This window comes from Coenobita brevimanus, chromosome 71 (genome assembly GCF_032717465.1).
Source record: "Coenobita brevimanus isolate Jiangsu-jjx chromosome 71, ASM3271746v2, whole genome shotgun sequence".
In the NCBI taxonomy this organism is placed as follows: Eukaryota; Metazoa; Arthropoda; class Malacostraca; order Decapoda; family Coenobitidae; genus Coenobita; species Coenobita brevimanus.
The window spans coordinates 3,121,938-3,138,461 of NC_137024.1; the positions used below are offsets into that span (position 1 = coordinate 3,121,938).

At 38.2% G+C, this 16,524-nt stretch overlaps 1 protein-coding gene across 1 annotated transcript in view; it reads left to right on the forward strand.

Annotated features, from left to right (window-relative positions):
- Positions 1-16,524, forward strand: part of kst (spectrin beta chain, non-erythrocytic 5 kst) — a 211,455-nt gene that overhangs the window by 146,257 nt on the left and 48,674 nt on the right. The window contains exons 54-56 of the mRNA XM_080277991.1: positions 6,561-6,650; positions 11,094-11,227; positions 16,068-16,289. Of these exons, the coding sequence (XP_080134117.1) occupies positions 6,561-6,650; positions 11,094-11,227; positions 16,068-16,289 (446 nt within the window). The remainder of the gene's footprint in view (positions 1-6,560; positions 6,651-11,093; positions 11,228-16,067; positions 16,290-16,524) is intronic.

The window sequence follows — 16,524 nt, forward strand, 5'->3', positions numbered from 1 at the left end:
ATTTCCTCACCATTGAGCCTCATTGTGCATTCAGTAACATCATTTCTCTTGTAGACCACAACTTTACTCTTCCCTTCATTCACATTTCTTACATACTCTTTCCAGACCCATTCACCAAGCCATGCAGTTTCCTTCGTCTTCAGTTAACAATACAGTATTATCTGTATAAACAACAGAACAGGAAGGTTCCAGACACTACCCTCTCTCATTTGGGCTGCTCCAATGTCGACTGCCCTACCTTATATCTCTTTTATACCTCTATCCATGTACAGATTGAACAAGCATGGAGTCATGACACATTCCTGTTTCAATCCAACATTCAGACAGAAAAATTCAGTCAGTTCACCATCCACATACATCTGGAGCCATAGCATCTTAATACATTCTCTTCACAGCATTCAACAGCGTCCCATTTACTCCATATTGTTTTGTTTCGTTTCATTTATAAATTCTCCAACATGCTTGCATGCATCGACATTGGTCACCTAATTGTGACTCTCCATTTTGTTCGATCTCTGGTAACCTCTCTATTCTGTCCCTTAACGTGTAGGTCACACTCTATGACCATGTCACAGGTCATTTTCGTTCCGCCTCTCGCAACCCTACACCCAACGTTAACACTTCCTGCTTTCTGCACCCAGTTGTCATCCTCCATTCTCTCCACATGCCCAGACCATCTCAATCTATCTCTCCTCATTGCAGCACCAGTACATTCCAGTCCCATCCTTCCTCTTAATTCTTCAATTGTAAATCTAGCCCCCCTGTCCCCCCAGGCCTCACATTCAAGGATGCACTGCACATCCATCTAATCATTGGCATTTCTGTACATTTGAGCCTGCCAATCCCCTCTCTACTGCCCAGGTCTCAGTACCATACAGCATTACATTCCTAACACATACTGCACATAAAGATTCCTTAGCACAGAGGTAGAGCCCTCTCAGTGTCAGGAGAGGCAACAGCTTCCTGAACTTCTTCCATCCACTCCTCACTCTCTAGCCACAGAGCTAACTCCAGCCCCACTTCCGGTGCATAACATGTCGCCCAAGTAACAAACTTTTCCACACACTAGAGAGACTCACCAGCAATTCATGCCTGACAATCTCAACATGCTGTACTCAACACACCGCACACATGAAATCAGCATTATCTTGCAGTCTGCCTCTAGTACCACTACATATCTTAATAATTTTTACGTTCCTTGTCTACCCACTCTGTCATATGCTTTCTCAAATCCTTGAAAGCTGCAAACAACTTCTTTCCCTTTTGTAGAAACTTTTCCACTAAAGACCTTATGATGAATATCAGATCTACACAATCTCTTCCCTTCCTAAAACCTCCCTGTTCTTCATAAACTAATTCCTCTGTTATTTACCTAACTTTGTCACTAAGTATCCTACCATATACTTTTCCTATTACATAAGAAGACAAATGCCCTTGTAATTACCACACACTTCTTTTTCCCCTTTTCCTTTGTACAGGGGAATAACTAGACCTGACTTCCCATCCTCCGGGACTCTACCTTCCTCCCAGGCCAATCTCCAGAGAAAATAATCATACTAAAACTTTACCCTCCAAACTCAGTATGACTTTCTGTAATGTTTACATTGAATCAGCCAGGTGTGAGTATTCACAAGTGAAGAAGTACTTCATTTTAATACCTGCACAGTATGTATTTACCTTATATAAACCCAATACTGTATATATAGTATGTTGCAAGCTTTCAAATTGTTCCACTTGCCATCCTGATTATTACCATTATCCTGCTATTTATGAAAATAAAATTATAGCAGTTTACCACATGGCAGTGAAAAAATAGCTCTTATTTTGTGCAGTTTGTGATAAGTGGGTACATAAGAGATGTAGTTGTGTTAGGAGTAGGCTACAAGATAATAGTGATTCTGAATGTGCGGTATGCAAAGGAGAGTACAGGAGAGAGATGGGGATGGATTAATCTTGCTAGAGAATTTCTTGAGTGTGGGGGGGAGTTTTGTTGTATGGGGCACATATGTGTAATAGGTGGGGTTGGAGTTAGCTCACTGGGAAGAGTAAGGAGTGATTGGAAAACATTTACTCAAGTTGTTGCCTCATCATTCATGCAGCATGTGTTGGAATTGTAATAAGTGTAATACCGCACTGTAGGGAGACTTGAGCAGTAAGGGAGGAGGATATTTGTTGGCTCAAGTATACGGAGGTAATAATGGTCAGATGGATGTGCAGTGTGTCCTTGAATGACACATCTAGGGGGCTGAAGGGTATAGGATTGTGAATAAAGAGTTGAGAGGAAGGATGGAAAATTGAATGTATTAGTGTTGTGATTAGGGATGTGCTGATAGTATCAGTATCGGCAGTATCAGCCTTTTTTTGTAGTATCGGTATCAGTATCGGCAAGGTAAAAATATGGCTGATACTCCGATACTTTTCTGGTTTATTTTGTGATTCTAGTCACTCATGTTTCATGACACTGAAAAACAGATGGTTATGATATTATATTACATTACTGTATAATTACATGTATGATGTAACATGATATATTAATATTATATATCGATTACTATATTGCTCCTGCATTAACAACACTCACGTTACCGGGATTCCTACTCTATTTTCCTCCTCCTCCTCGAAATAATTCCCCCCTCCCCACTGTCGCCTCTGTCTTGTCTCCTGGGGGAGGGGGAGGGGAGCAGTGGCTCACAGCGAGCACGGTTTCCAGTTTGACAATTTTCTTGTTAGATTTAGGGAAGTTTTATATCATCTACCTACATGATATACTGAATGATACAGGCGTTAATGACAAAAGAGTATGCTATTCTTATCTTTTCATATCCATATTTGCAAATAGCCAAATAATTGTTCACATTAAGGTCATTTACCAAAATTATAAGAGAAGCTGGCAACTCTAGAGTCTCATATGTTCTTCTATAAAAGTATTGGTATCGGTATCGGCAAAGTATCGGCCATTTGTTAGTATCGGAGTATTGATATGGGTATCGGCTGAAAAGTGGGTATTGGTGTCGGTATCGGCCAACATCTTGGTATTGGCACATTTGTAGTTGTGATGAGAAGGGGTAAATTGAAATGGTCTGGGTATGTGGAGAGGATGAAGGATGGCAACTGAGTGTAGAGGGTGAGAGGTATGAACATGGGGGATACAGTTGCAAGAGGCAGACTGACAAAGATGTGATGAGGTCATAGAGTATGACCTCATAACTGAATAGAGAGATTGCTAGACATCGAGCAGGATGAAGAGCCATCACTAGGTGACCAAGAAAAGCATGTTGGAGCCATTTTAAACAAAATTAAACAAAATGAAAAGTATGGTTGAAAAATAACAGTTAACATCCATAATCAAATATTTACATAGCCAGATAATCTACTTCCATTGCTACCAGCACCAAAGGTGAGTGAGGAAGGTAAGGATATTGCTAATAAAATGCTGTTGCCATGAAATAAATGAGAAAACAGTATAATGTACAGTAATGAGCTGAACAAAATTATTTGCCTTCTGTGGCATATTTGTTGGGTTAGAAGAGATGGATTATACAATTTTTTCAAATTCTGCCAAAGGGCATTGCTTTATTGTGAATGATGTTGTGAAAGACGGATAACAGATATGTTGTCGAATACTGTATAACAGATATGCTGTCAAGTACTGTATAACAGATAGGCTGTCGAGTACTGTATAACAGATATGCTGTCGAGTACTGTATAACAGATAGGCTGTTGAGTACTGTATAACAGATAGGGTGTCGAGTACTGTGTAACAGATAGGCTGTCGAGTACTGTATAACAGATAGGCTGTCGTACTGTAATTGCCTTATTCCCTGACACGAGAGATTGCAAGAGAGGAGGTCCTGCTTTGTATTGATATTCTTCAGTACGTTGATTCAGTACGAAGCAAAACTTACAAGATTTTACAAATGTGTATACAGTATTTAGAAGACAAAGGTAGGGTGGTGAGTTAGTACTAGTGTAACAGTGGCAAGACAGTACAACTCTGACAGGATCTTCACCTTACAGCAAGGGAGCAGGTATTACTGAATTACTCTGGTCTTGCTGTCCACTGTAAAGGTTGTGTATAACAGTTATATTGCATGTCTTCTGATTGTCACTCTTTTCTAGATTATTGTGACTGAATTCTTATAATAGCTTTTTCAAAGGTTTGAGTTCCTTCCAGTTGCATGTTAATTAATTAAATTTGAACCTTCTGTTCATAACTCTCCATGTGATGATACATTGATAGATGATATGAAAATACAGAACCTATCATCTATAATAGCTGTCAGTTGACTGGTGTCATAAGTAAAGTCAAGGCAAGGAATTGAACAAGCATCCTTTGTAAAAGCTATAATATGATAGTTTTTAGATACATTATTTTAAAAATCCTTTAGTAGTATCAATACCTGTATAGTCTATTGATTAATTCTCTGTACTGTATTTATATTCCATTATATTCAGTATTTTGTTCGTACTGTTAGTTGAGAGTTCCTTAGTACTGTATTGCCAACATGAAACTGATTTTGATTAACAGACTAACTGGTATGTAAGCCCTAAGTACTATTACAGTAGTCCTGCTTACAGTGTAGTATAGCTTACAGTGAAAAACCTTGAAGTGGTGCCAGTGTTATTAATACTTTATAACTTTGCAAAGAAATTTCATCATTATTAGACTGTGACAGAATCATACCTTCCTCTCATCTTGCAAGCTGCCATATGTAAAGTGCCAATAAGGATATGTCAGACATATAATGGAGTCATAATCATGGCATTAAAGTTAACAGAAATGCTGGATATTAAAAAGGAGATAAGAGGGTAAAGGGATATTTAAAGGCTCTCTTTGTTAAATGTAAACACTAGGTAGTACATGGTTGAATACCTTTGCCCCTGGGAGGTACTGCCATGAGAGTGAAGTGTGGATACAGGCTTGGTAACTAGCTGCCCAATCATCACTTAACCCTTGATGAGCTGAAAGCCTTATATGAGGTAAAGTTTGCATTGGTTATAAAACGATGACTCAGAGAAGGGAAACTACCTCACAAAGAATCAACCTGGCAGGAGTTAAGGCCCTTCCACACAAAGCAGTGGGCACCTGTATGTCCGAGCACACTTCTTGTCATTGTCAAAGCACAGTCACAAAACATGCTGTAAACAGCCTAGGAGAGTAGAAGCAGGAATGGTGCTTCAGTTCACATGTACACATGATTGTTTTCCAGACATTTTCCATAACCATACTCCAGCAACACTGGTGACCACTGATTATGTGGAAGAACCATTACACAGTAAACTCAGCCACAAGCAGAGTCTAAGTCAAGCTGAGGTTCACACTATTACAAGACTTATGACACATCTGTTTCATTTTCCCAGTAGTTTCCAACAACTGTTGGAAAGTAATTTGCTAGTTTTGGCACTTTTTTTAACTTCCAGTCCATAGAAGACACTACCAGTAGTATGTCCAACATCAATATTGGAGTTTTAATTGATTGACTGATTGATATGATTAACACCACTATGAGACGAAATTCATCCCCTTGGGAAGACAGAAGCACTTCTTAACACTTTGTGTGACATTGCTGTGCCTCAGCTGATCAAAATTATCAGTCAGAAGCCAAAGAAAAATAAAAGGGTTGACTTGTTACTACAGCATATTAACCTTTCTTGCATATTCAACCCATTGCTTATTAAAGCCATGTTACATGTTAATATTACAGTATACAAAAAAAAATCTGCCATTTCAATAGCATTCATGTTATTTCTGGCAGCTCCCAGGTTGACATTTCTCCCACTGCAGCCTTTATGCACCTCATTGTCACCCATAACCCAGTGTGACTAGTGTAAACATATCCCCAAACAATCTGTGAGGCATATTGTACATTTTTTTATATTATTGGGAAATTGAATTATATACTGTATACAGAGATAGGTTATCAGAGCATATAGTAGTCATGGCATTGGTTACACAGAGTTGCGATGTATTTCATATATTAAGCATAAATTTGTACACTGATTTTTCTCCAAACCTACACTAAATTTTGCCATCTTATTTCAGTGTTATTTAGATTTTTAATGTGACATTTACCTTTGGCACATTTTTTCCTTCATGTTATTAATAACCATTCCTCAGTTGGTCAACTGGATTTATCCAAAGCATTGCAAGCTATGTTGCATAACCTGTGGGACTGCTGTAGTGTACCAGTATATTTATTTTTACTGGTGATTTGTATTTTCTTTATAGTTGTAGTTCACTTAACACAACTAACTTGCCCCTTTATAATGCTTGATCATTAATGTCTTATTTGTTTACCCTGCTCCTTGGCATGAGGTTTGTGGTACTAATAAATGCATGGAAGTCTCATTGACTGCAGATGGATTTTGCCTTTTAAACACAAACTATCACTGTTTGCATAAAGTCCTCTTCCCCTCCTACAGATTGGTGACCACTCCTTTCCCCTATAAAACTTTCCATTCACTTACAAAGCATGTCTTCTAAATCTTTTCTTTTGTGAACGAGCATGTCTTCACAACTGTTTGCACACTTTCCCTGGCTCACTTGCCCTTGCACACAGTTCCAGCTCTGAGGCATCTGAGACATCGAGCACTCCTGAGGTTCCAAGGTACCGGTCACGTTCATGGTCTCAGGGAGAGGTTCTCATAAGGTATTGGTGCACTAATGGATTATAATCTGCCTGGAGCACCTGGTCTAGCCTGATGGAAACACAGCTTCTGATGTTTGGTGTTAACTAATGCTTTTGGTAACATGGGAAATACTTGCATCATGATCAACCTGTAAATGCACACCTCAGCATACTCTTACAACATATATCATAATAGGCATAGAAGCAGAAAGCCCTAGTTACTTTCAGCCACCTACAAACATAAATCAGTTGTATTACTGGATCGTCCAGATCTGTCAGTGGCCTATGTTTTTCAAACTCATGTGCCATCAGTTATGCATGTCTTTAGGAGTATAGTTTTGTGGCTTCTCTGCAGCCCCAACACCACAATTTACAAACACATGCCTAAGCACAGCTACTGCTGGCATCCAAAGCCTGCAGCCATACAACATCCTTCAAGAACCAACACCAGACATACACGCCTCAAAAAGTACCCAACACAAAGAGACACTGGTACACCTAGCCAGACTGCAGTGCAGTCACCACCCTTCCTTGTTCGGTACCAACACAAAACACAGCTCACAAACAATCTGTTTTGCTTATACTGCAGTGCATCCCCCCCACAGCACAACAGATTTACTCAACACATGCACCACATTATCACACAGCAGAGTCCTTCAACATAACCTCAACAAAAGACCTGTGAGAGCGATGAGTCGAAGTCACCGATTTTCTGGGGTCTACTGGGTTCGCAGTTAAGTGAGTTTGGGGTTTCAGCAACAACAGTCAGCTTTTGCATTAACAGGATCTTAAAAAAAAATGAGGAAAGCATAACCTTTGGAGAACTATCAACGGAGTGCTAAGTGAAGTTGGCCACATGTCCCTTCACTCACCATTCAAGCGTTTGAAATCATAGCTGTACCTCACAGCCAAAGTATCTTCACTCATTGTTCATTTATTTATTATTATTTTTTGATATGCTTCATTAATACCTATGGGTAGAACCAATTCATTGACTACTAAGTTAAAAAGATTGCAATTATTGTCATGTGTATGTCCATTTATACTTCATCCATTTTTTTCTCTTCCTCATTACTTCTTGTGCTTTGTTCAGCCATCTCTTTGGCCATAATGCCTCCTCCCACCCATAATTCCGTTAGTTCATTTCCTTTTGAAGAGCTTTGTATGTTCTTGTATATATCAGCCTTGTTCATATGATGATGGCTGTCCATGCAACATTTCTATTTAGTCTGTTAACCCTGAGGTCATTTTGAAGGACCTCAAACCTAGTCATTCTTAAGTGAGCCTCTTTTTGTTCTGCCTCCACATTTACAGTCATAGATCATTTAACCCAGATTTATCCTCCATTCTTTCCATACATCTCATCTAATCTCTTAACTGTTCATTTGAGGTTCTGCTGTTTTCATTTCTGTCATTCAGGAAAGCATTTCACCGTTATTAGGCCATCCTCATTTCTGTATGCTTAAACCTTCTGACAGCCTTCCCCTTTACTGTAGAAGTTTCACGACCAGAAAATATTAAACTTCTCACACATACATCATATGGTGTTCCTTTAGTGCAGAGAGAACATCCCCTCAGTATCGAGAGGTATCTGAACCATAAACTTCCATTCATTCAGCACCCCTCCCTCCAGCACAGTGTCACTCAGATAAATTTTGTCTGCTCACTCCAAAAACACATCTGCCAGGTCTGTCTGGACAAGTCCAGCCTTTACTTCTTGTTCGCCCTTACGCACATCCCACTCGAAGTGTGCAACATTCTACAACCCACCTCTGATCCCTCTTCACCTCTTTTGTACCTATTTGTTCGAAACATTACATAAGATTGATTTTCTCTTAGCAATCACCTCAGATAAACAGCATATGACCACACATGTGCCACCATCCTCATGAGTAATCATCACATTTGTTTTATCCACATACGTTCTAAGTCCCTTTTACTCCATTCCATCTCTCCACCTCGTAAATCTGTCTGTGGCTTCCAACTCATTCTGTGTTTTCAGTGTTGGGTCACTGACATAAAACATCTTGCAAGACAGACCATTCCCCAAGTCACACAACATTGCATCATCTATCTGTCTATTGCCAGACAATGCATCATGCACCATAATAAACAGAGGAAGACTTAGATTATTGGTGTATTTCAACATTAACTGTGAATTCATCACTTAGGCCACCTTTCATTCACACTTGGGTACTTGCATCATCGTACTTTGTCAGAACTACTTGGGCACCCTGCTCCTCAACACTTTTTTGATTGGATATTTTACCACCTCTGTAGGTACACAATTACAGTAAAAGCTTTCTCCAGGTCAGCACCCTTTTCCTACCCAAGAAATCATCCAATAAGTCTCTCCTTAACACACGATAGAATTCCTACCAATTCCCATTTTCCATATAGCCCAGTGCCACATATCCTTTTCCACGACATTATATCTGACACCTGCTGACTGTAATATTTATCTTTTCCGGTATTAACTTCAATTTCTTTGCTTTCTTTCCATACCCCCACTTCTCAAACTTCTCTATGACATACTTCATTCTTTCAACAACCAGAATCAAATCAGCATTTGACAACCTCCATGGCAGCCGCTTATAAACTCACTTTGAACAACTAGAATTGAATCGTCAGCATGTAACAACTCCCATGGTAGCCTACTTATAAACTCTCGGCCGTGCTTCAAATGCCAAGCTGAACAGTAATGGCCTCAGAAGTGAGTCCTGATGCACGCTAACATTAAACGAAAATTCCCTGCTTAACGCCTCACTCATTATCAGACACACAATTGTCCCTTCCTACAATGTCATCACCAGCCTGATGGGTCATTCATCAGTAGGCTACATAGTTTTCGTATAGCTCATTTTACAGTACAGTACTTCCATCCTTGGAGCTCTGTCAGACACCTTCATATTTACAAAAACAAAATCCAACTTTTTGTTTTTATTTTTCTTGGACTTGTTGGACATTGAATGTTGCATCAGTTTTGGTTCTTCCATGTGAAAAACCAAAATGCACTCTATTTCAGTCGTATACCCACAGTAACTACATATACAACCTTTTCTGATCTGTTAGTTTCAGTCTTCTGTAATAAACCTTTATATACATTAACAAACATAATCCTCAGCCAATCTTCAGATACTGTTACTTCCATTACAACTGCATTTTGCAATTCAGTTACCATTTTCACACCAAAATTACCCACAGCTTTGAGCATCTCATCTGACATACCAGCTGCTTTCATTGTACGAGCTGCCTTACCCAACTTTATCCATCTGGCAGCACCACCGTCTGCTTTCTCTTTTCTCGTTGAACCTGGGTGACATCCATTTCTGTTGATTCTTGCTGCTACCAGACAACTTTATTTAACTTAGAAGGGGCATTTTGTACTGGGGGAATGTATTTGTGTTTTAACTCCTCCAGTTCAAAAAGTCTGTCCTAAAGTGAATAAAATCATAAGAAGATAGCAAGAATGAAATGAAAATGAGATCCTCAGTTGGTGGGCCCAGTTGTGATACACCAATGCAGGGTACCTGAATCCAAGGTTCAATTGGTCCTGAATCATGAGAACTATCTGGACATTCCCCTAACATCAGCAGATCTCGTTTGCAGCAGCATTTAGCAACTTGCAAGTTAGTGTACAGCTTTTCTAGTAATTCAGGCCAGTAGTTTGATATGCTGAGGAGTGTTGTAGGTAATATTGACCCAGGGATGTATGATTGTTTAAGAGGGTAGACTGCACCAAGGAAGTGAGTTTTGCTTAAGTAGGCAGGTTGTATGGCAATGGCTTTTTTCTTTGACCATACAAATGTTAAATACTTCAGAAACATAATGCTTTTAAAAATTATACATTTACTACACCAGGAGTATGTCAACATCAGTATCTATTGCCATATTCAAATGTAGAAAGTGGTTGTTTATATCAGCTTCAGCTAAAGATTGCTCAGAAATGCACATGATTTAAACCAATTAGTGAGTGTTGTGGCAAGTATTGTAATGAAGTAAAGAGTACATGACTGCATAGATGGTGTGATTGGTGGCTGGGTGTCCTTGGGTTATACATGGCATACACTCACATTCCACAGCCTGACACAAAATAATTACAATAAATATGCTTGGTGTTGGGAGCACTGTGTGTATATAAAATTACTTATATTTTAAATTTTGCCCTGTCTCAAAAAATAATGATTATGTTAATAACGATATCTAACATTAAAAATAAACCCAAACTCAGTGCTATTCATTAACTTTAACATTCAGGGGATTTACATGGTTTGCTTGCTTTAAAATCAGTGGGATACACATTCTTGAACATAGTACAGTTAAGATATTTTTAATATTACATGATTGACTCACCAGAAGGGGAAAGTAAAAGGCTGAACTGATATCAAACTTGAATGCACTAGTTTATTCTCCTGGTGCATTTGCATGGTGTATAATTATGCTAATACCAATATTTTTAAACAGGAAAACCTTGGAATTACCTGAAGGTGGTGACCTGTATCGCTCCGGGTCACAGACAAGCCTGAGCAGTCTAAAGAGAGGTAACAGCTTGCGCCAGGAAATGCTCAGATCAAACTCTCCCTATAACAGAGGTGCTGGTAAGTGCATGCTGCATGTTGGTCAACATTTACACTGGTTTTATTGATGATTGCATATTTTGTTAATAATTATTCAATATTTCATACATAACTTAATATTTCTCCACCTACACCCTCTTCCCACTGGAAGATCACTACAACACCCATGTAGGGAGATGGGAAAACCTCTTTTGTTTCCCATGACACAAATGCAGTAGAGTTGAGAATTTCATTTCATGAGTGTAAGTTAGAGAGGAAAACAATGCACTCATGTAATTGCATTGTGTTTAGAAAAAAAATGCACTCATGTAGTTGCATTGTATTTAGAAAACAAGCTGAATTCTCCCTAAAGTATTCCAGTTCTTGCACAAGTGATGTGATCCATCAGCTGAGTATATACCAATAGTGCTCAGCCTGGCCTGGCCTGTCTGCAGCCTTGCCACTGCCATCACTTCTAAGTTAAGCAGTTTTACCAGTCACTGCTGAGAGAGAGAGAGGCAAACAGACAGGCAGAGACTGTATGTGTGTGTGTGTGTGTGTGTGTGTGTGTGTGTGTGTGTGTGTGTGTGTTTGTACATACTGAATTGATATTTTTTTAATATCTCAAGTTTGGCATATCAAGTGTAACTGTACTTCACATTGCAAATTTGTCATTAGACTCATATCTAACAGTTGTCTGTCATTGGCTAAGGTAATTTTCCAGATGATAAAATGATCTTGTTCACACCATATGGTAATTTTATTCATAAATTTTACAGTGGCCTGCCAGAGGTCTCACTCTACTACAGGTTGGCTAGTGTGGATTATAGTTTTTAGTTTTCCATCATTTGATGACATTCCTCCCCAGCCTCTGTGCTGTAACTGGACTGAGAACTGAGAATTTTTAAAGCTGAATGATAAATAGATGGATATGTTGCCAGTTTCAGTAGGTGCTTCGGTGATAGTTCTCCACCTTTTATGTTTTGCAACTTCCATTAGCGGATCCTATGACTCTATTTATACAGGATTTTATAGTGGGATTTCATGTTAGGATGATGATGATAATGGCCTGGACATTGTCGCTGTATCACCGTATCGTGGTGCTATAGGACCACCTAAAACCATCTCCAGAGGTTTGAGTTTACTTTGAAGTCCAGTAGATAAAGTACTATGTACAGTACTGTTACCTTTAGCACATTTTCCACCACTCAGGTATTATTGGCTCATTGCTCCTTTAAAATGTTTGAAATCTCATGCTGTGCATATCGAGCAGCTTGGAGAGGCACCGTTAGGTGACAAGTCTGACGTATGCAAGTGTGTTGGAGCCTTTATAAACGATATAAGCAAAATGATATGATGCATACCTTACCAGGGCACTTAAGCAAATCACTGATGCCAGAATATATAACTGTTGGGGGAGTTTCATTGTTTTACAAGCAGAGTAAAGTTGTAGTACCTTTTTCCTCAGCATTGGCCATACTGAGAGGTCCATTACCCTTAGTGCACTTGTGTGTGGTGAGATGATGAAGGGCATACCCTCTTCTTCCTAAAAATGTCTTTCCATGATATCCTGCTGTGAGAAAAGTAGGTTTTTGGTGATGCAGAAACTGTTATTCAGGAAAACTTAGGAGATTCCAGGACTCTTATGAAGATGTAACTGATGTATTAGTAACGTATATTGTTTCATTTGTACTGACTGATATGCAGTTATATTATGTGCAGGTATCCTATCACCAGTGTCATGAGTAATTTCTTTTTTCAGGAGACTTAAAGAAATGTTATTATTTTTCTAAAAGGTGTAGAGCTGATGTTCTTAGTGTGTGTGTGTGTGTGTGTGTGTGTGTGTTTTCTAGTAAATCAGGGTATACAGCATTAATGAGCTAGTGGATTTCTCTTACTTTTTCCTTTTTACCACACAGAAGTGTCAAGTTTATAGTCAGTGCCTTACTACAGATATTTTAACCCCCTTAAACATGGTATAAGTTTCCAAAGTTTTTGTGCCCAGACAGTCTGCATGGAGGGGACATAGCATCATTCCCTACCTGCTGAGGAGAAAGAAATCAACAAATTTCTGACCACCCAAACTGTTTCTGTTGGCTTAAATCTGATATCAAGAGCTTCCTTGTTTGTGTTCAAGGTTAAGCAGATAAAAAATTCATTACAATGAGACTACATTTCAGCACTCTAAAATTACAGAAGAACATAAAATTAAGTAACACTACAGATTCCCAGCTTAGTTTTGAGACAAACTTTTTTTGTGTGAGATGCATCTATTGAAGCGGCTTACGAGTCTTTCATTATATTTTATTTATTTGTTTTTTTAGCACAGTCACAAAAAACTAGACACATTGAGACATTCAAGAGTAATTGAGTGGCTTGCTCTTGGGTGATAAAGGCTGTGGAGTTGCCAGTTACTGTACCTCTTTTGATGGAATTAGTCCCCTTTGATGCCACCTTTGGTGCCATTGCACCAAAAACATAATTTTGAATGCCATTGTCATTTTATAATAGGGATTTTTATGCCATTTGCATTCAGGTGATCTATCTATCTTTCTGTAGTCAGATGCCATAATCTGTAAGGAGTAGTCGTTTGTCTTTGGTTTAGTTATTTTACAGGGAGGAGCACTAACTCTCCACCAACCCACTTGTTGACACGTAGGGAATGCATATGGGTTGGTTATATGGTTACTACACTGCATTGTAAATGGTTTCCTGGCTTACAGAAAACCATTTGGCTTGTCACTCAGTGTAAAGCCACATGAAAAGGAAAGAAGAGTAATAGAAAGCTACAGGAAAGATGGGAGAAATAGGAAGAGAAGAGGGCAGACACAGAAAAAGAATGATAAAGGTGAGGGAAGTAGGCAGCACTACATGAAGTGAGTGGATGATGGTCGCCACCACCTACTACCCATCAGGTGGTGTAGGGTGTTAATATATTTTATGTAAATGAGGACAGATGGCTAATACTGTGCATTGTTACAGTTGTCTATTTTCATCCATTATGAATAGGCAGTCATACTAATCCCTTTACAGTATTATACAGTATATATATTTTTTATTTCAATAGTGTAATTGTTGATAGGTTCCAGACTTGATTGTCACCCACTTTTGCAAAGCGGTCTTGATCTGTTAAGTGTTGCAGATCGCAACAGTAACATAGGTAAGATGGAAGAAACTCTTTAATATGGGAATTTATTAAAAGTGCAACTAGGTTTTGTGCATGCAGATCATATATCTAGGTGTGAATGTGGTACACATCCCAAAGTGGAACTTGCTACCACACAGTCAGTAGAGAGCATGTGGAATCTCACTGAAGGGTACTTTTTTGTTACCTGTCAGCACATGTGGTGTGGTGTCCTACATGGGAGCATTCTGGACACAGCCTATACCAGTACTGTGTTCACTTTATTAGCATGATATAACTGTGCACCAATTGATGGAGGGTTGTAATAAATAACTTTCTTTTTTACTTGGTTTTAGGAATATGGTTGCATGCCTGTTTCTAAATGAAGCATTAACTGGTGTTGGACATTATATGGATACTGAGACAGTATTCAGTTTCAGATAATGTATTACTTAAATTTTCAATTAATGCTTTGCAGTACATTGTCTGTAGTTTTCATGCTTTGATATATTTTTAATTAATGCAATTTCATTCATTAACTAATTAATGATACTGACCATCTTTTACTTGTGTGTTTATGGTATCATATAGCAGCTGTTACGTTGATGTGAAATGACAGAAGAGTAATTTAGAATATGCCCTCAAATTCATGTTCTATTTATATTGTACAGTTTTAGCAGTACAGAATCATTGCATCTGTGTTTTTTTTTTTTTTTTTTTTTTTTTTTTTTTTTATGAGCAAAGTTTACTGTATTTAATTGCATCCATTGTTATGCAAATGGACAAAGCAAAGTTTAGTACATTAATATTATATTACTGTATTTGGAAATAGAAATTTACCATGTTTTATTTAGGAAGTTACAACTTAGCCTCACAACTGTACTAGATTACTGAAGCTCCAGAGCCAAATCACTGAGTGCTTAGTGGGCCAGTTTTGGTAAGCAGAACTGGCACTGTGGGATGAACCAAATGTCGTGTTAAGAGGTTTTGAGGTAAATGTTGAAATATAGATGAGAAAATGGTCATTAGGAATTTTTTAACTTTCTAAAAACAAACTAATAGTGTCTGTTATCACAGTGACACCCAAACTGAATATTTGATACTCAACTCTGAATACAATTATTAATGTTTTTGGATGAAAAATTAGTTGAAAATTAAAATTATGTTTATTGATTGTTTTCATTCTGTGAGAATTGACATTTCAGATAACCTGTTATTTCACAAGAATGGGATATCTTTGTACTATGGCTTTAATTAAAATTTTAATTTAATGAAATAATATACCTGTATATAAAAAAACAAGTCTTGTAAATCTGTACTATTATCACATATTGTAGAGAAACTGTTTATTTTAGTACTTATTTGAATTAAACAGACTCAGAATGGCAAATTTGTTATTTGTTAAGAATTTAGTTTCTCTGTATTTCTAATAAAGTAATGTAATATATTGCATTCAGAGTTTGTACTTTTAGAAATATACAGATAGTTTGGTATGGTCTTTTAAAGTATAAATTGTTCAACCCATTTTAATGGCAAAGATTGTCATTGGAGGTTTAGCACTTAGCTGTAGTGAAGCTTGAGAGTTGCTCAGTGATAACTGAAGAGGGCAGCTTTAAGCAGGACATAAGTATGTTTGAAGTAGCAGGCTGTTAGGTTCTGAAAGATACACTGTTGTACTTGGAGTGAAATATAAGTGTAATGATACTTGGAAATAGATTTAAAAAAAATAGTGTAATAACTTTTCAAACTAACAACCAGATATCAAGAGGGCAGAAAGTATGAAGGTGGACTTAAAGAAGGCAAAACGCACCCCAAGCTTTACCACACGCCGCCGGACTCAGAGTTTCCGCAAGCACAAGCGTATGGAAAACATGGCCAATCTTCCCCCAGTGGAGATACAAGGGTACCTGGAGCGCAAACAGGAGCTGCAGATGGGTGGCAAGAAGGCCACTATCAGATCCTGGAAGAGCTTTTTCACTGGTATGTACTGTAGAACCCTATAATCAGCTGATAGGGTTTACAAGATGGTTTGTATGCTCTAGTTGAAATGTCAGCTTCCATAGGTTCAGTCCCCAAGAGGTAAATGGAGACTTTTCAATCATGTACAGTATTCTCATCAAGGGGAGTAGGAGGGTCATTTACCCTTAACCCATTGAGCCTGTTTTTTTTTGTTTTTTTAAGATGATTTTGTTCAACCTAGGATAGACTTTTTGAT